Source organism: Heterodontus francisci, chromosome 42, assembly GCF_036365525.1.
Source record: "Heterodontus francisci isolate sHetFra1 chromosome 42, sHetFra1.hap1, whole genome shotgun sequence".
NCBI lineage: Eukaryota > Metazoa > Chordata > Chondrichthyes > Heterodontiformes > Heterodontidae > Heterodontus > Heterodontus francisci.
Genome location: NC_090412.1, coordinates 23,056,838 through 23,084,384, shown reverse-complemented (window position 1 = coordinate 23,084,384; position 27,547 = coordinate 23,056,838). Strand labels below are relative to the sequence as shown.

General features: G+C 45.6%; 1 protein-coding gene across 1 annotated transcript in view; it reads left to right on the top strand.

The window, feature by feature from the left end:
• Positions 1-6,885: 6,885 nt before the first annotated feature.
• Positions 6,886-27,547, top strand: part of ldb3a (LIM domain binding 3a) — a 141,059-nt gene continuing 120,397 nt past the window's right edge. Inside the window, exon 1 of the mRNA XM_068020366.1 lies at positions 6,886-6,981. Within this exon, the coding sequence (XP_067876467.1) occupies positions 6,886-6,981 (96 nt within the window). The remainder of the gene's footprint in view (positions 6,982-27,547) is intronic.

The following is a 27,547-nucleotide window of genomic DNA, read 5'->3' as shown; positions in this document are numbered from 1 at the left end:
GTGGGTGCAGGAACAGAGGGAGCTGGGGGTATATGTGCACAAATCATTGAAGGTGGCAGGGCAGGTTGAGAAGGTGGTTAATAAGGTATATGGGCTTATAAATAGAGGCATAGAGTACACAAGTAAGGAAATGATGGTGAACCTTCATAAAACACTGGTTTGGCCTCAACTGGAGTATTGTGTCCAATTCTGGGCACTGCACTTTAGGAAGGATGTGATGGCTTTAGAGAGAATGCAGAAAAGATTTACAGGAATGATTCCAGGAATGAGAGACTTCAGTTACATGGATAGATTGGAGAAGCTGTGGTTGTTCTCCTTAAAGAGATGGTTGAGTTTTGGTAGAGGTGTTCAAAATCATGAGGGGTCTGGAGAGAGTAGATAGAGAGAAACTGTTCCCATTGGTCGAAGAATGAAGAACCAGAGGACATGGATTTAAGGTGATTGGCAAAAGAACCAACAATGACATGAGGGAAACTTTTTTACACAGTGAGTGTTTAGTATCTGGAATGCACTGCCTAAGAGTGTGGTGGAGGCAGATTCAGTGATGGGAATTGAATAGGCGCCTGAAAAGAAAACATTTGCAGGGCTATGGGGAAAGGATGGGGGAGTGGGACTAGCTGAGTTGCTCTTGTGCAGAGCCAACATGGACATGACTGGCCTCCTTCTGCACTGTGACCATTCTATGAAACTGCGAATTATTACATGCTCCTTACTGCGATTTGAGAAACTCATACTGAAGCAGCTACTGATGTTGAATAACTGCATTATTCACAATGGCCTTCGGATGCTGAACTTGCAAAATCACAAGAGGATCACTGGCACATTGCAATGGAAGTAAATGCAGTTATAAATGTAGGTCATATTATCGAGTACAGGCAGGGAATATACTATATGCCACGTGTGGAATTTCACTGAAATTCCTAATCATTTTCTCATGAAACTGCAGGAATGCATCATTAAGAAATGTATGGACATTGAAATTAATACTTGATTTCAGATAGTTGCTGAAAAATTCAGACTCTCAACTCTTTAAAATCTTAATGGGCAGGTTCCTAGCTACCAGATCAATCAGAAGACACAGTTGTCACTCATCTGGAACTGCTCAGTGATTGATCCACATGTAGTTCTGGGGAGAACTGATGAATCCTTGAAACTGGGAGAGGTCTGCAACGTGCAGCAAAAGATAGGAAAATACAATGAGCTGTGGGCTCCAGAGATTGGTCACAGTTTGGGGGAAAGGGGAGCGTGAGTCCAGAGGTGGGCAACTGTGTGGGGAGAGGGGGATTACAGTGGGAGGATGGGTCACAGAGGGGGAATGGAGTGGTTATGGGTCACAGAGAGGGGAGAAGGGGAATGCAGTGGGAGGGTGGATCACAGAGAGGGGAAGGCAGTGGGAGGGGGGTCACAGAGAGGGAACTGCAGTGGGAGGGGGGTCACAGAGAGGGAAATGCAGTGGGAGGGGGGTCACAGAGAGGGGAATGCAGTGGGAGGGTGGATCACAGAGAGGGAACGGCAGTGGGAGGGGGGTCACAGAGAGGGAACTGCAGTGGGAGGGGGGTCACAGAGAGGGAAATGCAGTGGGAGGGGGGTCACAGAGAGGGGAATGCAGTGGGAGGGTGGATCACAGAGAGGGAACGGCAGTGGGAGGGGCGTCACAGAGAGGGGAATGAAATGGGAGGGGGGTTCAGAGGGGGGAATGCAGTGGGAGGGGGGTCAGAGAGGGAACTGCAGTGGGAGGGGGGTCACAGAGAGGGAAATGCAGTGGCAGGGAGGTCACAGAGAGGGGAATGCAGTGGGAGGGTGGATCACAGAGGGGGAAATGCAGTGGGAGGTAGTTCACAGAGGGAGGAATGCAGTGGGAGGGGTGTCACAGAGAGGGAAATGCAGTGGGAGGGGGGTCACAGAGGGGGGAATGCAGTGGGAGGGGGGTCACAGAGGGGGGAATGCAGTGAGAGGTGGGTCACAGAGGGGGAATGCAGTGGGAGGGGGGTCACAGAGAGGGGAATGCAGTGGGAGGTGGGTCACAGAGAGGGAATGCAGTGGGAGGGGGGTCACAGAGAGGGAACTGCAGTGGGAGGGCGTTCACAAAGAGGGGAATGCAATGGGAGGGGGGGTCAAAGAAAGGGAACTACAGTGGGAGGTGGGTCACAGAGGGGGGAATGCAGTGGGGGGGATCACAGAGGGGAAACTGCAGTGGGAGGGGGGTCACAGAGAGGGGAATGCAGTGGGAGGGAGGTCTCAGAGAGGGGAATGCAGTGGGAGGGGGGTCACAGAGGGGGAATGCAGTGGGAGGGGGGTCACAGAGGGGGAATGCAGTGGGAGGGGGGTCACAGAGAGGGAAATACAGTGGGAGGCGGGGTCACAGAGGGGGAATGCAGTGGGAGGAGGGGTCACAGAGAGGGGAATGCAGTGGGAAGGTGGGTCAGAGGGGGAATGCAGTGGGCGGGGGGGTCACAGAGCGGGAATGCAGTGGGGGGGGTCACAGAGGGGGACTGCAGTGGGAGGGGGTGGTCACAGAGGGGGAAATGCAGTGGGAAGGTGGGTCACAGAGGGGGAATGCAGTGGGTGGGGGTCACAGAGGGGGAAATGCAGTGGGACGGGGGTCACAGAGGGGGGAATGCAGTGGGAGGGTGGATCACAGAGAGGGAAATGCAGTGGGAGGCGGGTCACAGAGAGGGAAATGCAGTGGGAGGGGGGTCACAGAGAGGGGAATGCAGTGGGAGGGGGATCACAGAGAGAGGAATTCAGTGGGAGGTGGATCACAGAGAGGGACATGCAGTGGGGGGGGGGGTCACTGAGAGGGAAATGCAGTGGGAGGGGGGTCACAGAGAGGGGAAGGCAGTGGGAGGGGGGTCACAGAGAGGGAACTGCAGTGGGAGGGGGGTCACAGAGAGGGAAATGCAGTGGGAGGGGGGTCACAGAGAGGGGAAGGCAGTGGGAGGGGGGTCACAGAGAGGGAACTGCAGTGGGAGGGGGGTCACAGAGAGGGAAATGCAGTGGGAGGGGGGTCACAGAGAGGGGAATGCAGTGGGAGGGTGGATCACAGAGAGGGAAATGCAGTGGGAGGGGCGTCACAGAGAGGGGAATGCAGTGGGAGGGTGGATCACAGAGGGGGAAATGCAGTGGGAGGTAGTTCACAGAGGGGGGAATGCAGTGGGAGGGGGGTCACAGAGAGGGAAATGCAGTGGGAGGGGGGTCACAGAGGGGGGAATGCAGTGGGAGGGGGGTCACAGAGGGGGGAATGCAGTGGGAGGGGGGTCACAGAGGAAGAATGCAGTGGGAGGGGGGTCACAGAGAGGGGAATGCAGTGGGAGGTGGGTCACAGAGGGGGAATGCAGTGGGAGGGGGGTCACAGAGAGGGAACTGCAGTGGGAGGGCGTTCACAGAGAGGGGAATGCAATGGGAGGGGGGGTCACAGAAAGGGAACTAAAGTGGGAGGTGGGTCACAGAGGGGGGAATGCAGTGGGGGGGGTCACAGAGGGGGATCTGCAGTGAGAGGGGGGTCACAGAGAGGGGAATGCAGTGGGAGGGGGGTCACAGAGAGAGGAATGCAATGGGGGGGTCAGAGGGAGAATGCAGTGGGAGGGGGGTCACAGAGGGGGAATGCAGTGGGAGGGGGGTCACAGAGAGGGAAATACAGTGGGAGGCGGGGTCACAGAGGGGGAATGCAGTGGGAGGGGGGTCACAGAGAGGGGAATGCAGTGGGAAGGTGGGTCAGAGGGGGAATGCAGTGGGCGGGAGGTCACAGAGCGGGAATGCAGTGGAGGGGGGGGCTCACAGAGGGGGACTGCAGTGGGAGGGGGTGGTCACAGAGGGGAAAATGCAGTGGGAAGGTGGGTCACAGAGGGGGAATGCAGTGGGAATGTGGGTCACAGAGGGGGAATGCAGTGGGAGGGGGGTCACAGAGGGGGAAATGCAGTGGGAGGGGGGTCACAGAGGGGGGAATGCAGTGGGAGGCGGGTCACAGAGGGGGAAATGCAGTGGGGGGGGTCACAGAGGGGGGAATGCAGTGGGAGGGTGGATCACAGAGAGGGAAATGTAGTGGGAGGGGGGTCACAGAGGGGGGAATGCAGTGGGAGGCGGGTCACAGAGGGGGAAATGCAGTGGGAGGGGGGTCACAGAGGGGGAAATGCAGTGGGAGGGGGGTCACAGAGGGGGGAATGCAGTGGGAGGCGGGTCACAGAGGGGGAAATGCAGTGGGAGGGGGGTCACAGAGGGGGGAATGCAGTGGGAGGCGGGTCACAGAGGGGGAAATGCAGTGGGAGGGGGGTCACAGAGGGGGGAATGCAGTGGGAGGGTGGATCACAGAGAGGGAAATGCAGTGGGAGGCGGGTCACAGAGAGGGGAATGCAGTGGGAGGGGATCACAGAGAGAGGAATTCAGTGGGAGGTGGGTCACAGAGAGGGACATGCAGTGGGAGGGGGGGTCACAGAGAGGGAAATGCAGTGGGAGGGGGGTCACAGAGAGAGGAATGCAGTGGGAGGTGGGTCACAGAGAGGGAAATGCAGTGGGAGGGGGGTCACAGAGAGGGAAATGCACTGGGAGGGGGTCACAGAGAGGGAACTGCAGTGGGAGGGGGTCACAGAGAGGGGAAGGCAGTGGGCGGGGCGTCACAGTGAGGGGAATGCAGTTGGAGGGGGGTCACAGAGGGGAAATGCAGTGGGAGGGGGGGGTCACAGAGAGGGGAATGCAGTTGGAGGGGGGTCACAGAGAGGGAACTGCAGTGGGAGGGGGTCACAGAGAGGGAACTGCAGTGGGAGGGGGGGTCACAGGTAGGGGAATGCAATGGGAGGGGGGGTCACAGAGGGGGGAATGCAGTGGGAGGGGGTGCGGGGGAGTCTCAGGCTGGTTCCAAGCTCCCGGTTCCATTCAATGTGATTTTCTGAGGCTTCTATTTTAAGAGGTCTCCCTGCTGAGGTTCAACACGACAGAGACTGATCTTGCTGCGAAACCCAGGTTGGCAGCAAACCCTGCGTCCCGTTTATTATCAAACCACGGGCTTCCTACAGCGGCTGTGCTCCCAGCACTAAAAAGGTTAGTTTATGTCGAGACATTGACAATCAGAGGGATATAAAAAGTTGCGATTTCCAGTGTATTTGTTGTTTCAAAATTTTTAATCCAACTTTGCAATAAGTAAAAATATCAAAGACATCATCGCAGTTCAAATTCTGACTCTTTTATAACCAAGTTGAGGATACATTTGATCATGTAATCTTTAATTTGACTCCTTAATCACAATATTATACTGACAGGGGGATTTAACACAATGATACAAATATTTGCAACTGCAGCAGAAACAGAGGTTGCAACTATTGCAGCGAGGTGCATTTTTACACAATATCTTTCATCTTTCTGGGTCTGACAGAAGCATCAGACACACCTGAGGAAGGTTTGGACACTGTCCTAGTAAATACCCTCTTTATGTGTGAAATGTCCCCAGTGTCACTGGACGGCTGTCAATGCCCATCAGCTAACGTCATCCCCAGGGCTGGCAGCTGATAAATGTGCTTCCTGATTCTCAGCTGCTTCGCTTCAGAGGAACGGAGTCAAGCAGCAGGAACCAGGTATCAAAAATATCTCTTTACCTTTTCCCCTCTCAATGCATTTTTTGCAGCTCCGGTTATCATGCTGTGCACTTGTAATTATCTGCATTTGACCTGCTTGCAGTAGAGTTGGGGGATGGGGGTTAAAAGGTTGGTTGTGAAAGGGGAGAAAAAACAGCGTAGAAAATGGTTCAAATTGGAGTCTTAGTGGAGGCACACACCTGCTGTTTTATCGTTGCTTCTACATTTAGTTTACTGCTCAGTGCTACAGTTCTGCTCTGTCTCATAATATACTCCCAGTTCCCTGTTTAACTGCAAGCGTTACAGAAGGGTCCTGTTCGCCTTTAACTTTAATTTAAACTGTCCCAAATTATCCCCCCCCCCCCACAGTCAGGAAAGAAAAATGATGCATTTTGACTTGCAACGGGTTGTGATCGATTGGTCTTTTTTTTAAGTGATTTGTGATATGGCAACGATTGAAATGGTGAATTTGATGGGTCTTGGAATAGTTTGCAATTTGAGAGCTTAGACATTTTTTTTTGCGGTTTAATTTTTGTTAATTATTCGGCTATTTCCGAGTTCTGGTGTTGGAAAGGATCAGGAAATGAAATCAAGGGGAGTTTTCCCAGTGGTCGATGAGATGGGCTCATGGAAACACTTGTCTGTTTCATCCCAGCCGCCTTGAAATGCTGATAAAATGGGAGTTGCAGAAATATTTTAGTCCACTCTGAAATGAGCTGCTGCCTGGCGGTGTTTTCAAGTTCTTAAAACCTCTGATAAAGTAAGTAAAAATAAATGATGTATTTTATTAAATACCTAACCAACAAGTATTATATCCCATTAACAGTTAAAAATGTTACATCAGATATCTTGACTTTTTTTTAAAAAAATAGAAGCTTTTAAATCAGTGTTACAGTTTGGTATTTTATTAGGTATCTATACTTGGTACCAAATAAAATTCTAGTTGTTATCCTGCACCTTATTTAATGGCCTGTGGTTATTTTTTAATTTGCAAGATTTCTGAATAGATTTGGGGAGTTGAAGGAACCTGGAAAAATCTATGTGACTGTATCCTATATTGGTGCTGTGAGTCACACAGTCCTGGCATGTTGGGTGTTCTGTTACAGTCCATATATGGCCCACTTCTAACTGTGATCTGTCCCTGCATGACCACTTGTTTCTATTCTTGGGTGACACTTTAGTCCTTTTCAGTGGACAAACCATTAATTTGGTTTTTTTTTGAATTGTTACATTTTATTCATGAACTTTTCTTGTTTCTTTCCCTCCCAAAAACGAACGCTTCCTCGATTAGCGGCTTCAGTGGCTGCTGGGAGAGTGAAAGATGTCAACGTATAATGTGTCTCTTACTGGCCCTGCACCCTGGGGCTTCAGGCTGCAAGGAGGAAAGGATTTCAACATGCCTCTGACTATTTCCAGAGTAAGTTCATGCTTCCTGCCTGCTTCAGAGCTGGTGTTATCTGCGTGTTTCTATTGTTAGAAAAGTCACATTTTTCTTAAGCGCCATCAAAGACCCACTTTGGGTTGGGCACTTCGAAACCATCCAAAAGTTGGTTCATTGTGAAAATTCGGACACCAGGAATCTTCGATGCTCTCAATTCTTCACATGCAGTGATTTTCTGGTTTGTAAATCACAATGTGACCACTGGTTCTTTTAAAAACGAGTATTGTCCGTTTACTCCACCTTTACACAAGGGATGCTGATGCCAATCTTTGTTACTGATATGTGGGCTTGATTACCTGATCTGTGCTACATGGAGCTACTTCAGAAGCAGTCTCTGTGGTGATAGCAAGGGGAAAAGACTGAAATTACCCTAACTTGGGGCAACAGTACAGTTATTGGAATAAATTAGTATTCAAATAGTATTCAAATGGCAATTCTGAACCAGCCAGCATGTCTGAGCTGAAAGTTTCCCCATTACACATAGACAGGCATTTTGCCCCACACTGACATTCTGCAATTCCATCAGTGAAATGCTGAGCCTAAATAGTTCCAACATGAATCAGTTGAAAGCTGGCACTTCCATAAGCTGCTCTTGTATCCTTTGATTCCATGGGCTGATCCCAGGATTTACTCTGATAAAGCTGTGTGCTGAACCCAGATTCTGATTCACAGCCCCAGCTAAAATTGGGTTTACAGGTGTGTTGCCAGGCTACAGAAACCAAACTAAAAGAATTGGGTAAAAATAGTGAGATTGGACTCTGTATGCAGCCCATACCTGCTCTGGTCTTGATCCAAATTGACTTTCTGTTGGGGTGTGAGCAAGTCACAGGTTGAAGTTTAAGCAGGGATGAAGTGTTGGTACAAAGACACCTCATGCCTCTGGTGATTATTCAAAAGGAGCCTCCTCTTCACCTATTGGCACAATGCTCACTAAAGATGTAAAGGAAAAGTCTCAACCACTGGGATTTCATGCTTTCTGTTGGGCACTAACTCTGATAGTTCAGCTGTAAATCAAACTGCAGCTCTCTTGTGCTTCTCCCCAGGATTCAACTCGAGCCCCCATCCTTCACAGTCATGATCTTTTGTGACAATCTCCCCTTCCTTATCGCCACCTTTTTGGAATTGATTTATTACAGTCCCCAGAGTTTCAGACACCTGCTATCATGTGTAGTCCAAACTTCAACGCACCAAAACCCATCTTTGTTGTACGCCCAAAGGCCAATTAACTCCCAACCAAAGTGGCACAAAGCAACTAATGTAGAATTGGAAATTAGGGAGATTTCTGAGACAGCTGAATGAGAAGCTATTAATTTCATTATCTTGCTAATGTGATCTTATTCCAGTTGTATCTGATAGCAGATGCTCATGTACAATTATTTACTTTGCCCTTTCTGTTGTGAGTGGGATAACCATCCTATTATGACACAGTTGCAGTATTTGGAAGACTGTGTGTCTGTTCCAGGTAATCTGTTGAGACTGAATGTGCTGTGTATGGTTTTTTTTTTTGGAAAATATGTTCACTCCCCGAAGTGCTGATCAGTGCTTTCCAGACTATTGTAGAAATTTCTCCTTCATCTCTGGTGCTCGACTGTTCTTAAGAATGCTTGCTGCTGCTTTCATAGTGTGGGACAAGGACCTCAATCCATTGAGAGATTCAGTGAACCTCACTCAGCCCATGCAGTCCAGTGTTGCAATTGTTTTAACAGATTGCATTTGAAAGCAGGTGATTGATCAGGATTGTGGAGAATTGAAACTTCAGTAGTCCCATTTCAGCAAATATTTCTGTATTTAAGGTTCCTGTTGAGAACTCCAATTCTGGCAAGGAATTCCTGCTATCTCATGATTGTTAAGTGCTCTAACCCACAATAAAAGTGGGAATTTATGTTGCAGTGCAAGAGTTTTGATGACTTCTAGCTCACTGCCGAAATAGCAAGTCCAGAATCTTTGACCTCCATCACAGCCACTGCTCCTCCCTTTGGCCACTAATTTCATCTTCTGTCTTGGCCACGCTCTCAGGTTCAGCCAGCTTGCTTGCATCATTAGCATCATGTTTGACCCCCACTTGAGATTCAGGCCCCAATCCTCATTTTCACATAGGTGACTAGCTTCCAGCTCCAGAACATTGCTTATCCCTGCTCCGACCATAGCTTCCCCATTATATGTACCTTTGTCATCTCTAAACCTGACTACTCCAACACTCTACTGGCCTCTCATAATCCACTTTCCATTAACACATATTGTCCAAAGCTCTGCCATACATATCAACTCCTGCACCAAGTTCTGTTCATCCATCACTTCAGTTCTTACTGACTGATTCTGGCTCCCAATTTCTCATGTTTAAAATCTTTGCCTTTTAAATCCTTCCACGGTCCTCCCTAGCCTTATATCTGTGATCTACTCTAACCCTAAATCAACTCCTCCCCAAAATCTATTGTTCCTCTGACTGGCCTCTTGTGACTGATCTCCCTTTTCCCCCAGCTTTGGGAGAAGAGTTTTTATCCCTCTGCCTCCCAAACTTTGGAGGCAAAACTTACATAGTTACCTTTTCAATCTTGGAAACCCTCTGTTACACTGGGACTGGAAGATAGGACAGACTGCGCAACAGAGAGGGTCTTGAGAACGAGAAGGCTGCTGGAAAAAATATTCAGATGATGTTCGTGATGAGTAAAGACTGCAGACCAGAGGCTCCCTCATGCTGTAGAACTCTTTAAATGCCATGTGCAGGTTCTTTAATCTGTAACAATAAATTACAGCCGTGAACCCATACCCTTGTGCTCTATGACAGTATGCTGGTAAACCGAGACGCCGTGCCAGCTGTTTGATCCAGGTCACTGTCAAGAACAAAAGGAAATTTGTGGCTGGGTGATGTCATGCTATGTTCCACAGACTGCAAAAATGGAATACCAAACCCCTCTGCGATTGCAGGACAGTCAGTGTTTGTGTAATGAATGGCCATATTTCATTCTCTTCCTGAAAAATTGTCTATTAATATGTTCTGATGTGTCGGTTATGTGACTGTGAGTCATCAGTTGTTGATTTATGAGATGGGCAATAGGATCACGAAGGTTGCAAGGTCACCTTACACCTGGTATAACTATATTGATAACTAGTAATACAGTTACAACAATAGCTTTCGTCTGTAGTGCACCTTTCAATAAAATAAAACATCCAAGGAGACTTCATGTAGGGGAGAGCGAGGAATCAAGAGTTGACTGTTCAAAATAAAATTTTGGCCACTAGGGGAGGAGCATTGAGAGAGTGGGGGAGATGTGCGTGAGGCCAGTTAGAGAACCTTGGGGCTGGAAGGGATTGGGTGGGGAGCTGGGGGAGGGGTTGTGGGAGAACACCACCTCAAAGAAAGGATTTTGAATTTGACAGACCAGGGGACAGGGAACCAGTGGAGATCAGGCAGGCTGGGGATGATGAGAGAATGGGATTTTTAGAGCAGGTTGTTCAGGATAAAGGAGTGAGTGGGGATTTACTCCAATTGGAGTGAAACTTAACTGGACTAGTCATGTAAATACTGTAACTCCAAGAACTGGTCAGAGGCTAGGAATTCTGTGGTGAGTACTCATCTCCTGTTTCCCCAAAGCCTGTCCACTATCTACAAGGCATAAGTCAGGAGTGTGATGGAATACTCACCATTTGCCTGGATGAGTGCAGCTCCAACAGTTACAAGCTTAACACCTTTCAGGACAAAGCAGCCTGCTTGATTGGCACCCCATACACCACCTCAAACATTCACTGCCTCCGCCACTGATACACAGTGGCAGCAGTGTGTACCATCTACAAGATGCACTGCAGCAATGCACCACGCCTCCTTCAACAGTACCTTCCAAACCTGCAACCTCTACTACCTAGAAGGACAAGGGCAGCAGATGCATGGGAACACCACCACCTGCAAGTTCCCTTCCAAGTCACACACCATCCTGACTTGCAACTATATCACCATTCCTTCACTGTCGCTGGGTCAAAATCCTAAAATTCCCTTCCTAACAGCACGGTGGGTGTACCTACCCCACATGGACAGCAGCGGTTCAAGAAGGTGGCTCACCACCACCTTCTCAAGGGCAATTAGGGATGGGCAATAAATGCTGGTCTGGCCAGTGATGCCCACATCCCATGAACAAATTTTTTAAAAATTGGTTGTTTCAATTGAACCAACTCCACTCTTTATTCAATCCCATCCCTGCTGCTGAGTTTTATTTGGATTTAGGTTTCACATGACAATGGTAACACAGACATACCTGGGGGAAATTCATCACTGGATTTAAACTGTGTGCTTGTCAGGCAGGTGGGTTAATCCTGGGGCAGCTGTTGATATAGCCGGGAGGTGCAGTTGGAAGGAGTGGGGTAGCATTAGACTAGTCATGTGTGTTTTTATTGGTGCATACAAATGGTAACAGCTGATTAACTGAGAGAATTATGACTGCTTGCCAGAGACTGACACACCCAGACCAGTGGTCAGTTATAACCACATCCTGTGAGGAAAAAAATAACATTGATGAATGGAGAGAGATGCCTGCTGCTCTTTTTGTGAGCGCAGAACCTTCCGTTGCATTTAACGTAAACCGTGATTGCCGAGCAACATTACCCCAGTGTAAAATTAGCATTGCCTTAAGCTAGGATGGAAATCAAAAGGTTATTGCCCCAGTACACAAGATGTGAAAATTAGACTCCCAGCAGAAGCTAGTAATGTTATGCAGATTCATTTCTTTTCTAAGGAGCTGGATAGTATGTGATTGAAAAGAGATTGAAGGTTGTTAAGATATGAAAACAGAAAGATAATCACATGCTCCAGCTGGGGAACACTGAAATGTCCTTGCTGGAATGTAATTGGTCTGGTCAACTTCAAATTGTGTCGCTAGATTAAGCTCCCAGAGTTTTTGCTTGGTTATCTTTCAAGCGGGGGCAGGGGTCTGTGTAATGGTTTGGATTTTCTCTATATGGATGTATGTTGAAGTTACTCACCTCGCTCAGCAATTGGGGTGAGTGCCTCAGTGTAAACGGTACATTATGGAAGAAGTGGCCTTCATGAGCTGAATGGTCTTCCCTCATTATCTGTCCTTACTGAAGTGCCAGGGCTCGAACTCATTTTGCAGGTTTAGAAAGTGCTTACCTTAATGACCAGAACAGGACAAATTGTGGGAGGAATGGAGGGGAGACTCCTGAAATGATCAGATCGAATTTGGTCCCTGTGATCAACAAAGCAGTTTGTTTCATTGTCTGATTTGCAGTATTTTCTGTTGCCAAGATAACCGTGATGACACTTTTTGGAAGTCGTTCAGTGGCAGCGAATTGCTTTGTGACATTTTGAGGAGATGATTTGAAAAAAGAACTTCACAATGGAACAAGCCATTTTTTTGTGCTGCCTTCATGATCAGAATTGAATGCATCACTCAGCCAATGTGCTGTATTTTCCTGTTTCATGCATGAGGTGTTGAGTTTCGAAAGCCTCGACCCTGACAAGTTAACCATGTTGTGTATTTCACACCTAAGGGAAGAGGGGGGGGCGCACAGAATATAATAGCACTTTCAAAAATTGGTGTTTTTAATGAAATCATCCACTCTCATATGAGGGACAGAGCTCATGTAGAAGACTTGCAAGAGGATGATTGAGTTGTAATGCACATCTTACTCATTGTATTGACTGAGATTTGGGGTTGAATGTCCTATATGCTGTTTTAGCATATTGGCTAATATTTTGCATTATGTTTTTATGTCTGTGCTATTTTACTGCAGATATTAATGTGTAAGAACAGCTTATCTTAATTTATTACAAAAGATAATTGGCCCATTGCAGACATATATATATATATATCATGCAGTACTTTTAGTATTTTACTTTATTGTACTTGATATCACAATTTATTGCCACATGAAGATTAGTGTTTCTTTGTGTTTAAACATGTGTGAATATCTGCCATTTCCAAGTGAATTTGGTAGAGTATAACTTTGTTAAATGCATTAATACAGTAATACACTTAAATTAGAGCAGAGTATGAGGAAGGTACTGCTTCTGAATTATGGAGGATACAATGGAGATATAGGAACTGCTGGAGAGAAGAAGCAACAAAATAACTACAAAACCATCTGTCGGGGATCTCAAGTTGCATGCTCTCCCTCATCAGTTTCCTTTTGTACATTTTAATTACATGTCTCATTCTAATGCTAGTCTGAGCCATGCAATGTCAGGGCTGCCCAACAAGTTGTATCCCTCCCTTATTTTAATATCCTGCTACTATTCTAAATGCCAATGATCCTGCAAGCAACACAACTTGCATTTAAAACATGCCTTTCATGCAGTAAAACATCCCAAGATGCTACAGAGGAGTTCGGTCAAACAATATTTACACAGAGACCTATTAGGACAGATTGAAGAGGTAGCTTTAGTGAGAGCCTTAAAGGAGGAGAGAGACATGGAGAGATTTATAGAGGAAATTCCAGAGCGTACATTCCTTGGCAGCTGGATGCACGTTCTCAAATGGTGGAGCAATGAAAATCAAAGATGCTCAAGAGGCTAGAATTGGAGCGTAGATATCTCCATGGGTTGCAGGGCTGAAGGAGGTTACAAAGATAGGGAGGGATGAGGCCATGGAGGATATTTGAAAACAAGAATGAGAATTCTAAAATCTACCTGTTGCTGGGCCAGGAGCCAGGGTAGGTCAGCAAGTGCAGAGGTGATGGATGAATGGGGCTTGGTACAAGTTAGGATATGGCAGCAGGGTTTTGGATGGTGTCAGGTTTATAGAGGGTGGAAGATGGGAGGCCAGGCAAGAGACCATTGGAATAGTCAAGTCTAGAGGTGACGTGGATGAGGGTTTCAGTAGCAGATGAGCTGAGGCAGGGGTGGAGAAGGGCGTTGATATGGAGGTGGAAGTAGATGGCCTTGGTAGTGGAGCAGATACGTGGTCAGGAAGTTTTTTAAAAAACGGAAAATGCTGGAAATACTCGGGTGGAGAGAGGATCAGAGTTTACGCTTCAGGTCACTGACTCTTTGTCAGAACAGCGGTCAGGAGCTGATCTCTAGGTCAAGTACAACACCAAGGTTGTGAGTGGTCTGCCTCCACCTCAGATGGTGGCCAGGGAGAGAGATGGAGTCAGTGGTTAGGGAATGGAGTTTGTGGTGAGAACCAATGACTGTAGCTTTAGGTTTCTCAATGTTTAGAGGAAATTTCTGCCCATCCCGTTCTGCCAAGCAGTGACAAAACAGAGACCGTGGAGGGTTCAAGAGGGGGTGTTGGTGAGCTAGAGCAGGCTGTTGTCAGCGTATATATGGAACCTGACATTGTGTTTTTAGATGATGTCGCTGAGGAGCAGCCTGTAGATGAGAAATAATAGGGACCAAGAATAGACGCTTGGGAAACTCCAGAAATAGTGGTGCAGGAGTGGGAAGAAGAGCCATCGCAGCTGACTCTCTCCCTATGACTGGTTAGATAAAAATGGAACGAGATCTACTTTCCAGATCAGACAGATCAAACCTGGTGCCAGTTAATCAAAGCCTGATAATTTTGATATTTAAATGGTTGGCAGTGGGCACAGATTAGTGAGGGGACTTCAAATGTCTTTACTGACACAGTGGCTATTTTTGACTGACGCCATAACACTAATCTGGCCAAAGCTTGGCTCCTTATTGACCGCTCAGATGTGCATGGTATTATTTATAGATAGAGATCTTTTTCTTAAAGCTAGTTGATTTCCATTTGTATGTTCGCTTGTCTGTCTGTCTCTCACATGCTCCTACATAGTCCTTCACCTTTTCTTCCTCTCTCGTTTTCTTTCTGTCTTGCTCGCTCACTCACTTGCGCGCTCTTTGTCCTTACTCTCTCTTGCACTCTGTCTCATGGGACTCTTTCTTTTCTCTCTCGCATTCATTCTCCGCCCCCCACCCCCCCAATATTCATTCTCTCCTTCCCATCCCATGGCAGATGAGCAACAGCTGCCTTCTACGTTAGCAACAATAGATCATTTATTTAGTGTGAAAATGAATGTAGTGCATTCCGCCAAATGAATACTGAATTTTTCATGATGCTAAATACAATTAAAGGGGATAAAATAGTCACATTATCCCTAATCATTTTAAAGTGAGATAGTGCCAGTCTTGTCCATCTGTTGTTCCTTATTACTGCATTTGATCTTCAAATACCTGATTAAAACTGCTTTGAAACACAATACTCATAGAACTGGCCTGATCGAAAACAGTTTTATTCAATTGATTTATTTTGTACCAAGTGAGCGAATTTGGAAAGCATTTGGTCTTGGGCCAGTGGAGTTCTTTCCAATGCAGCTGGTGCTAAGTGGCCTTGTTGACTGCAGTACAAAGGTGTACATTTTATTATTGGTACTTTCAGGATGCTGGTGTGACCGAGCCGCAAGGTGAGAAATGGGATTGGCCACCTTGTGAGTGCGATCAATGTTTAACGCGCAACTCAATCCCTCGTCTTCTCCATCCCAGCTCGTTCTCAGTTTCTGCTAAGCTTCCTCCATGATGAACTAAAAGCGGTGATTCTGGTGCAACTGGCTGGGTGTGATATTGACAGAGAGCGCATCTGGTGAACGAGTGTGGGCTGAATTTTTAGTCGCTGATGGGGGCAGGTGCGGAATTTTGTGCCGCCGGACGGCGTGCCAATTCCCCGGCTCCATCCCACCCCTAGACCATTTTCCAGGAGGCAGGATGGGGCGGGAGAGGCTGCAGGGCTATGCACCCACAAGCGGAGGGTAGCCAGTTGAGTTTATTATTGACCTGATTGGAAAGGGTCCCCGGAGGCATCAAGGAACAGTGTAGCGATCTGGAGGCGGCAGACCAATGGGGGAGCAGTATTTAGAGGCAGGCTTAGACCCCCCCCCCGCCCCTGCCTGCCTGGCTTCAGCTGCAGCCACATGCAGCCCACTTTCTGCTGCCCAGTGGAGGGGTTGCCCCTGCCCAATGGTGACCCAACTGCTGAAGAGATTTTTTTATTTAAAACTTTAATAAGTTGGAGAGAGGCACCTCCATCTTGGGGCGGCCTCTCTCTCTCATTTATCTAAAAAGGCAGCCTTTTTGTTAATTCAGTTCATGTGATGTGGGCATCGCTGGCTAGGACAGCATTTGTTGCCCATCCCTAAATGTCCTTGGGAAAGTGGTGGTGAGCAGCCTTGAACTGCTGCAGTCCATTTGGTGAGGGTACACCCACAGTGCTGTTAGGGAGAGACTTCCAGGATTTTGATCTAGGAACAGTGAAGGAACGGTAATATATTTCCAAGTCAGGATAGTGCGTGCCTTGGAGGGGAATTTGCAGGTGGTGGTCCCTTGCATCTTCTGCCCTTGTCCTTCTAGGTGGTAGAGGTCACGAGTTTGGAAGGTACACACAGCTGCCACTGTTTGTCAGTGGTGAAGGGAGTAAGTGTTTAAGGTGGTGGATGGGGCCGACCAAGGGGGCTACTTTGTCCTGGATGGTGTTAAATTTCTTGGGTGGTGTTGGAGCCGCACTCATCCAGGCAAGTGAAGAGTGTTCCATCACTGTCCTAACTTGTGCCTTGTAGATAGTGGGCAGGCTTTGGGGAGTCAGGAGGTGGGTTACTTGCCACAGAATTCCCAGTCTCTGATGTGCTCTTGTAGCCATAGTATTTATGTGGCTGTTCCAGTTCCGTTTCTGATCAATGGTAACCCCAAAATGTTGAGAGTGGGGGATTCAGCGCTGGTAATGCTGTTGAATGTCAAGGGGAGATGGTTAGATCCTCTCTTGTTGGAGGTTATCATTGCCTGGCACTTGTGTGGTGCGAATGTTACTTGCCACTTATTAGCCCAAGGCTGAATGTTGTCCAGGTCTTGCTGCATATGGACACTGGCTGCTTCAGTATCTGAGGAGCCGCGAATCTCTTTGGGGAGTACCTGATCACAGAATCAACCCTTCCATTTCACCTAAACTTCCAAGAAGGAACAAAGAGGGTGGGAGAATCCCCAGCTGAGCGTAGACATCAGTATTGGGAAATGAAGGCAGTTGGATGATCATTCCCAGTGAGGTGTTGTGTGGTGTTCCTCAGTGGCAAAAAAACTTAGCTCTTCCTGTAACATCCAAATTGTCAACCATTCAAAGGACCTCAAGTCTTCAAATTGGGCAAGTCAAAATAAAAGATAAAAGCAAAATACTGCAGATGCTGGAAATCTGAAATAAAAACAAGAAATGCTGGAAATACTCAGCAGGTCTGGCAGCATCTGTGGAGAGAGAAGCAGAGTTAATGTTTCTTCAGAGTTAACCCTTCTTCAGACTAAAAGATGATGTCCTGCTGCTAGTTTATAACTATCAGAAAAGATTGGTCAGGCCTGGGCTCTTTAGACAAGAGATGAATGAGAGGGGGGGTGGGGGGGGGGGGGATGACCTGATAAAGCTCTTGGATAGGGTAGGCGTAGAGAAGAAGTTTCTGCTTGTGGGGGAGATCAGAAGTTGGGGCCATAAATATAAGATTTTCACTAATAAATCCAATAAAGAATTCAGGAATAACTTCTTTACCCCAGAGAGTGATGAGAATGTGGAACTTGCTACCACGTGGAGTAATTGAGGTGAGGGGAAGGTCGATCAACACATGACCTAGACCAGTCGAGCTGAATGGCCTGTTTCTGTATTGGCAATTCTATAAGATACATTGCTGTGTTTAGTATTATGTTGACAAATAACATGAAAATTTATGAAGAAGAGAACACTCTTACCGTCTCAACATTTTACCGCTTTGAGTCCAATATCTGAGGCCTGTCCCATGGAGATCTGGGTTTGCAAACCAAGTTCCCGATAATTTTGACAGTAAAGCTGTTTGAAATGTAAAATGTATTTCTCTTTGCATGGGACTACATGGGTTATTTTATATCAATACTGTAATCACACTGCCTCCTTGTCCTTCCTCCTAAGATAACATGCATCTTTAAGATGTAACTTAAAGATTGATTATTCCAGTCAGCTCTGGTGGTTACGTAGATGGAGAATGGGTGCAGGGGGATCAAACTTGTTTTGTGCACAGGCCCCTCTTCGCTTCGAAGAAGCTACTTTTGTGCTATCACCCTTGGTCAGACGTAGTGCCACATCCTCACTTAGACGTCAAGGCATACGTAAAAATATTTAAATAGTACCTGCTGCAATTTGCACTCTTTGCCTTCAAACCCCATTTTAAAGGGGCATAAGAGAAGTTCCCTTTGAAATGTTTCTGATCCCATTTTAGTATCATGTTAGTACTGTAATTGTGTTATATTTATTTGATTCTACAATATATATATTTATAGATTATCTTTTATTTTTGGAGGATGGTTTTCCTTTTCTTGTTACGTGAAGATTTCTGAACAACCCAAAAAATACTCACTAAGTCACTGGAAAGCCGATTTAAATGAAGCATTTTCAGAGTTTCAGCTGAACAGGAAGCAAAGTTTAATTGTGGGGTTGATTTGAATGTGCCCTAATTATGGAATAACATAGCTGAAGTGGTGTAAAAATGAAAGAAGGCATGCCAGGGAGATTAACCGGTATCTCTGTAATAATGCTGCTTAACATACCAACAGACCCACCCGCCCATGCCAGTGACTACCTCAATAGGCTCTGGGTTAACTGGGAGGCCAGCTGCAAAGCTTTACCATTTGCTGTGAGGACACTCCAGAGGTATTTTTGCAAGGGTCTGTACTGGCAGCCAGAGCCTTGCAAAATGACCCTTCTGCAGCCAACCTGGAACATAAGCACAACGCTACCAGTGACAGTCAAGATTATGATCGTCTCAGCTTCTCTGCTTCAGGCCAATTCCAGGCTATATTTCTATATCAGGCAATGTGCTGACCTCGGATGTGTCCAAATAGGTGATTGATGCATTGGGTAACATGGCTAGTCTTTCCCACTGAAGAGCAATAGGGGCAGAATGCACCTGCCCAATTCCAGTGCTTTGCTGCATTTGGGAAGGTACAGGGATCACTGGCTGCCATTGGGCCAGTTGGTCAGCAGGTTTTTTGCTCTTCTGACATTAACCCTTGCTCATCCTTAGCTGTGCAGCCTTCCTCACCCAATTCTACCGACTCAAATTCACCAACAACATCCAGTGTGACGAACTGCTGATGCCTGAAAATGTTGGAGGGATGCAGAATTCCGTATGGACATGTAGGAGAAGTATCTGTACAGCAATATCTGGATGACAAACAGCCAACAGGTTCTATAAGGGAAAGATCCCAGCTCTTTTTGAAGATTTGCAGATAACGTGGAAATCATTGTTGATATGTAGGCAGATATGCCAACCAATTCGTACACTGAAAGAGAAATAAAGACTTGCATTTGCAAGTGTGGAAAAATGTAACGAACCAGCAAAGAAAAAGGAAACAAAATAGGGGCAGAGGTTTCACTCTAAAATTGTTGAACTCAGTGAGTCCAGAAGGCCCAGTGGAAATATGAGGTCCTGTTCCTCGAGCTGACGTTGAGCTTCATTGGGAGCCATGCAGGAGGCTGAGGACAAACGTCAGAGTGGGGGCAAGGTGGAGAAATGACAGGTAACTGGAAGTTCAGGGTCATGCTTGCAAACTGAAAGGAGATGTTCCGCAGAGCGGTCACCCAGTTTGAGATAAATGACCAGATCATCTGCTTTGGTGGTGTTGGTTGAGGAATAAATGTTGGCCGGGACATCGGGGAGACTTCTACTATTCTTCTTCAAAATAACGCCCTGGGATCTTTCCCATCCACCTGGTAGGACAGATGGGACTTTGGCTTGCTGTCTTATCTGAAAGTCAGCCCCTCCAGCAGTGTAGCACTCCCATTGTACTTCACTGAAAAGTCGGCCTGGATTACATGCAAAAGTCTCTGGACTGGAACTGCATGACCTGCTGACTCGGGCGAGTGTTGGCACTGAGTCATGGTTGGCTTTGCAAGGTCCCAGAAGCAATAAATGAGATGCATAATGCATTGATCTGTTTTGGTGGTGGTGATTGAGCCAGAAATGTTGGCCAGGACACTGAGAACTCCCTGTTCTTCAAATGGTGCCATGGATTCTTTTCTAACTACTTGAGTAGATGTTGAAGCCCTTGCTTAATATTTCATCTGAAAGGTGACACTTCCAACATTGTGGGACTCCCTCAATACAGTTCTGAAGTCAGCCTAGATTATACACACCAGTCACACAACTCCATGTCCTTCTGATTCAGACTGTTGTCGACTGAGTTTCAGCATAACCTCAATAAATTTCTATTTGTTCCACTGGCTATATACTCCAACATTTTGTTAGCTTTAAATTGTCTTCTGCCGTTGTGTTAACATTGTTACAAGTCCATTGTTATTACCAATTCCATTAGAGTTACTTTGCATTAGTTCCATTCCATTTGTATTATACTTGTGTTGCACATTATTTTGGCTAATATACAATACTGTGTGTTTGTCAGTATTTTATCTGCCATTTGCATAAATGGTCTTCATCCATTATATCTTTTACCATTATAATTTCCTCTACATAATCTTGCTATGATACTGAACTGGTGCTTCCTCAGTGTTTGGTTTCATTTCCACCAAAGCTTTGGTGCCTGTATTTTTTTTAAACTGTTTTTGTACCTCCCTGTACTTTGTCTAAAGTTCACGCTACATTTCTAAATATTGGTTTTAGACTGTGTTTTACCTTTCCATTTTAATTCATCCATTTCAGGGTTTTATTGTATTTGTGTTTCGATCATATACTTATTCTTCATATTCATATTTTGATTTTAAATGCATTTTACTTTTCCTCCAATGGGAAGTATTTTAGTTTTATTTCCCAGTTAGTTCCTTTTCTCACTCTGTCTGAAGTGTGTATATTTTTGTCTTGGACCTTACTTATGCTGGTTCCAGATTATTTGGTCATGTTATGGTCACAAGGTCCCAAACATTTCATAATTAAACTTTGAATGTTATCTTTATTGTTTGCTGGAACTAGGGCATGATGATATAAGTTATCCCGATCAAGTTCTTAATGGGTGGATCTCTTGTGTACTATATTGACTCATTCTGAATCAGTTGCTCTCCAAAATTTGGCCACTCCATTGTTTTATTCCTTGATTGAAATTGCTCATTAGCGACATCTGCAGCTGATCTTCCTTTATTTTAAATCATCCATCCTTGTACTCTGAGGTCTGTCACAGTCTCGGCCATCAACACCTATCCTACACGTTCCCGTCGGTTTAAGTCACAGTATTTAAAGTTGTGTTTGGGGCATAAATTCAGTTTGCATCAATTCCAAAACGTAGCTCTGATGTAAAGCCATCTCTCTTCCCTTCTTGGATACAACACCTTTAGTGTATCTTTCAAGCATTTTGCTTACTACTTTTTTTTATTTACCATTCTGAGCTTACTATTATGTTTTATTTTTCTTCCCCTTTACTTAACAATCCTTTAAAGTCCAATTCTGTACAGTTAAATATGAAAAGAGAGTATCGAACCTTATCTAGTTCAAATAAGCCTGATTTGTCTGTGTTAGTAACTCATCTCTCAACTCCTGCCTCTCATCAGCTTGGCTCAGTTGGTAATTCTCTTTACTCAGGCATGAGGATGTGAGTTCAAGTCTTAACTCCAGAATTTGATTTTAGGTTAATGGTTCAGTGTAGGATTTGGGGGATACTACATTGTCAGAGGGTTTCAACTTTCAGGTTGTGATATTAAACCTAGCTGTGTATGCCTTTTCAGATGGATGTAGAGATTCCATGACACTTTCTAAAGAACAGGATGCTTTTCTGATGGCCTGGCAGCATTCGTACATGTTTATCTCCTTGCTCATCGTGGGCCGATTAGGATAAAGTCAAATGAATGCCCTTTTAAAGTATAAATAATTATTTCTAAGAAACACCTGAGAGGTATAAACAAATGCTTGGCTCGGATTCCATGGTCAGTAACGAAGCAACGACACTCGCCACTGACCTCCGAAGAAAGCTCCCCACAGGGTCTAGCAATATCTGACGTGGATTTCACCTTTCCCGATGTTAATTTGAATCTGGCGCCAAGTCAGGGGAATCACTAGGTATCCCGCAACGCTGACTTCAACAAGCAGCCAATCACTTTGAAGAATTCTCGCAATTAGGAAACCAAGAAGTAAAATGCACTGATTGTCCTTCACTCTTTATAAACTTTACAGAAAATAAATGATTGGGATATACACATCAGAAGCTGAAATGTTACAAACTTCAAAAAAAAATGTTTTTTATCATAGTGGAAAAATTTGACTTTAAACAAATATAAACTTAGTTTTCCAGAGCCAGAGAGGTTGTTCAACAGAGGTTATGACTTGTACGCTGTTAAAAACCCAGTTATGCCTCATTAACAAGGTGTAACATTTTCAGGGCTTTTTAACAGTGATATTACAATGTAAAAGGGAAGTTCTTGTCCGTTCAGTGGTTTCTTCTTGATTGCAATCCAGAAGATTTCAACAGCACACCCTACAGAGCAGGGTAGAATCACTGACGGCTGCTTCTGCTTCAGCCCGAAGCTCTGGAATTCCCATCACTAACCCTCCCTGCCTCTCTGCCTCTCTTTCTTCCTTTACGATGCTCCTTAAAACCTACCTCTTTGGCTAAGCTTTGGGTCATCTGTCTTCAAATCTCTTTGCGTGGCTTGGTGTCAAATTTTGTTTGATAACGCTTCTGTGAAGTACCGTGGGATGTTTTTATGATGTCAGAGGCGCTACATAGAATCATGGAAAGTTTACGGCACAGAAAGAGGCCACGTGGCCCATCATGTCTGTGCCAACTGGAGAAGAAAAAAAAGCCAGGCTAATCCCACCCTCCAGCATTTGGTCCGAAGCCCTGCAGGTTACGGCACTTCAGGTGCATATCCAGGCACTTTTTAAATGAGGTGAGATTTCCTGCCTCGACCACCCTTTTCCGGCAGTAAGTTCCAGACCCCTACCACTTTCAGGGTGAAAGAATCTTCCCTCATCTCTCCTCTAAACCTTCTACCAATCATTTTAAATCATAAGTTGTTATAGAAAACTTCCGAAATAGTTCCACAGGAGAAAAGTTCTCAGTAACATCCAAGGAATGCAAGGTGGAACTTGCGATTAGATAAGAATTTCACTTGTGGGAGAGGTGGAGGGAAGGAATCAAGAATACGAGGGGTAGTATCTGGGAGAAGGTGTTGAGTTGGTTCCCACAAGGGTCACAGCTGGGATCCCTCTGTAATCTGCACAGTGACTTGAATACCAAAGCTATCTGCAAGCTCATCAACTCTGCTGACAATATGAAATAAGGAGATTGGCAAATGTTAGTTGTATATCAATTGGGGGTTAAGCGTCTTCTGGTGGCATTAGTGAGTCAGCTGTTCTCATATGGGAGAAAGCTGCAAGTGTCGTTGTTGGTTGGAGGTGCACGATATGAGATGTGTGACTCTGTCAATAAAAGTTTGTAAGTGTGTAAAAACTAGGCTCCGGTGTTCTACCCTTCAACACTTGGCTATCTGGGTTCTAACAGCAGAGGTTGAGGTTATTGCTAAGGATTTGCAGAAGAATTTAAGTTTGGTTCTGCAACTGAGCAGACAAATGAAATTTAACAATGTAAAATGCTGCACGTGGGTTTACAAAATATGGGCTTTAAGCTTGCACTCTTTGAATGAATACAGGGAGACTTTTGCAAGTGAACGCTTCAAAGTCCTTTTCAATCTCTAGGCAACGCAATTATAAAATTCATCTGGAATGTCAGGAATTTCAGCTGTAGCCAAGTGTTCTTGCTGTATTATACCCTAGTGTGACAATTCTTGGAGTATTCTGTTTTGCTCATCAACTATACATATTTTTTTAAAAACTGCATTTGAAAAGTTATGGAAAAGATTAACTGCATGCATCACAAATGTAAATACGATGAGCCATGAGGACTGACTAGAAAAATGTAAATTTATAATCCAGAAAAAAGACAGTTAAGGAAGGGGTTAATCATTGTGTAACATCTTAAATGGATAATGTAGCGAAATCAAGAACTTGAATTTATATAGCATCGTTCTCAACTTCAGGGTGTCCCAAAGCACTTCACAGCCAATGAAATACTCTTGAAGTCACCGTTCTAATTGGGGAAATGGGGCAGCAAGTTTGTGTACAGCAAAGTCCCCCAAACAGCAATGCAATAAATGACCAGATTCTCTGTTTTAGTGATTTTTTTCATTGAGGGATCAATATTGGCCAGGTCACCAGCCGTGTCAAATACGGCCATGGGCCAGACATCTGTGCTTGTCGGATGGGAGCCGTCCACTGACTGAAAAGTCGGTGGCGATCCCACCTCAGTCGGGCATGGGGATCCAGACCAGATTTTATGGTCCCCAGGCCCTTAATTGGTCTTAGGCGGGGCTTCCACCTCATTGAGGCAGGAAGTCCCGCCTAATGGAGCTGCCGTCAAATCAGTGGGCCAGCAGTTCATAGTCCCAACAGCGCTACCAGGAGCATGATGCCCGATCAGGAGCACCCCCCCCCCCCCCCACCTCCCGCCTCCAGGCCGTCAGAAGGCTGCCTACATTTTACAGGCGGCTTTTCTGAGACCTGGGTCGCCCACCTGCAAATGGTAAAATCCCTGTGGTGGTGGGCTGTTAACTGGCCACTTCAGGGCCTCGATTGGCCTGGGGCGGGCGGGCCGTTTCTCGCCATCCCTGCCCTGCGTAAAATGGCGGTGGAGGTGAGAGCGGGTTGGGAAGGGCCCCTCAAGCCTCCTGCTCACTCTTTTTGTGGGGGGGGTGGGTGGGGTGGCAGGGCATAACATTCCGGCCATGGGATCTTTAGCGTTCACCTGAGTCCAGACAGGATTTGGCTGGAGGTCTCACCTGAAAGTTGGCACCTCCAACAGTGCAGCACTCCCTCAATGCTGCTACCAGTGTGCCAAGGCTGAAAACTGTAAGCCAGGAAAGCAGGTCCAAATAACGTAAATAGAAAGTAAATTGAAATCTGGCATCAGGAGAACTTTCATCAGTGATCAGCATCAGTAATAGTTGCTGGCCAGAATGGATTGGCAAAAGAATTGGGAGTTTCTTACAACACAGTTTGAATTATCTGAGTAGAGAGTTGTGATATTAGAGGGAGAAACCTTAGGATCAATGACATTTTCTCAACCTGATTAACCAAATCCATTGTCAAATGGGAATTCATTTGAAAAAAAATCTGACCTTCCATTAGAATCTGGGGCTCAATAATGCGAAAAGTTGAATCTACATCTACATCTTCAATTCATTAAAATTAGGTAGCCCTTGCTTTTTTTTATATGACCAGTGGACAGTGCCAACAGATAAACTAGCTATGTGAAGAGCGTAACAGAGAAATCTGTCACCCCATCAGTGGAAAACGGAGAGGTTCAAAACTTAAGATACTGTAGACATTTAGGACCTGAATATTTTATTTGGCATTGTGTGGGTATGGTACCAGGGACTAAAGAGTCTACTCCATAAGGAGAAAAGTGGCCTCCGTCTTTCACTAGAGAGGGAATTCAGATCAAATGGAGAATAGTTCCATGTTTCTGTTTTTTTTTTAAGTGTTTCCTCGATCTCCACCTCCTATATTCACCTACTTCTACCACCTCAAACTTTTCAAGGATTCCCCATTAGAGAGGAGAAGCACATACCCTGGGAACTGTCTGTTGCCTCCTTTGGGACTCCATAGTTTCCTCTTTTTTCCCCCCCCCCCTCTCTGTCCCTTGCACTCAAACTTGATGGTACACACTGGGGATGTGAGGATGGGAGAACTGTCTAGTGATGATTTTCACAGGCACTTGAAATTTTGCGCATCTACCTGTCTCAGAACAGAAAAGTCTTTGCATCAGTAAAAGAGAACTGGAACAGATGACATTTAACTGGGAAAAGGACTGTGGTACCAGTAGCGCAGTTAGTGCTGCATTGATAGGAAGTGCCAAGAGTTGAAAGGACTGTTTTAAATTCAGTGTGTTTGATGCAGTCACCCATTGATTCTATTGTATTTAGTTACTGAAACACAGTGGTCAAAAAAATCATTGCTCCCTGCACACTTGCAATTATGAAGATAACCCAATTGGTAACCAATCTATCACTCTTGAAGGTAAGAGAATGGAACAATTTGAGGTGACATAGAATTTACGGCACAGAAAGAGACTATTTGGCCAACTGGTTTATGCTGGTGTTTATGCTCTGGACCGGCCTCCTCCTACCCAGTTCATCTCACCCTATCGGCGTACCATTCTAATCCTTTCTCTCTCATGCCCTCGTACTTGCTGCCCATTAAATGCATCTCAGCTATTCATTTCAACCACTCCATATAGCAGCAATTCCTACATTCTCACGCTCTGGATAAAGAAGTTTATCCTGAATTCCATGTTTGACTTATTCATGACTATCTTGTACTGGCCCCTCGTTTTGGACTCACCAGCAAGTGGAAACATCTTCCCTACATCTACTCTATCAGTGATAATTTCAAGTTTTTTTTAAACATATTGTAGTGTTGTCTCTGGATGTGTGAATCCCATGCAGTTGACATTGACGTTGACTAACACTATTCCAAACCAGCAGAGAGCCAGATGTCACCTGACCTCCAAGTATTTGGAGCTCCTGTTCAGCCTTGTAAACCTATTGAACCAGTTGATGTGTCAGTAGACTGCTGGGACATGTATACTTGTCAGTGGTAGCGATTTCAGTCGAGTCAAAGTTGTGGGTTCAAGTCCCACCTCAGGACTTCAGCCTCTAATTTAGGCTGACTCTTCAGTGCAGTACTGAAGGAGTGCTGCATTGTCAGAGGTGCTATCTTTCAGATGAGATGTTAAACTGAGACTCCGCCTGGCTGTTCAGATCAACATTCGAGGTGCCCTGACCAATAATACTCCCTCAACCACAACAATAGCTATTCAAATATCTCATTGCTGTTTGTGAGGCCTTGCTTTTTGTAAATTCGATGCAATGTTTGCCAACAAAAGTATAAGGATCTGAAGGGGTTAATCTTGATAGTGTAAAGAATACTTCCTATCATCCTGTAAGGGATCACATGAGAGAGACTTGAAGCTAGATGCAATGTGGTTTTGGTGGAGTCACACAGACTTGTGTGAAGATGTATCTCATTCTAATATAATAAATATCAATGTTCTAACTACACCAGACTGAAGCGTCTCTCTCTGAGCGAGACTAATTAGGGTGGCAGCGTACCAAACAAACATACAATATGGTGATCAGTGGTGAGATAGAGACCAATGGGGGTTCTTACCAGGCTGCACCCAGAAGAAGAATTTGAAAGAAGTTAGAGGGCTGATCTGAAAAAAGAGCCAAAACTGCAGGACTTGAAGAGGGTGTAGAAAAGCTCCAGACACAGAGTCGGGGAATCGGTGGTAGAAACTCGTTGCGGCGCGTGCAGGCTTGAATCCGTGAACCAAGGAAAGTTCGAAGATCTGATGAACAACCCTGAAAGAGGTTAATAGATCCGTCCGTAATGGTACTAGACAGGCAGCACCGGGAAAGTCCGTGGTGGGGGCTGATCAAAAGTGGGCACCATTACACATGGCATCCGGAGTGGAAAACGAGCAAGCAACGAGGCTGCAAACATTTGTTTCTTCATGGGAAGAGAGTTAAAGGTGAAAAGCTGTAACGCTATAAAATGAAGTTTAACA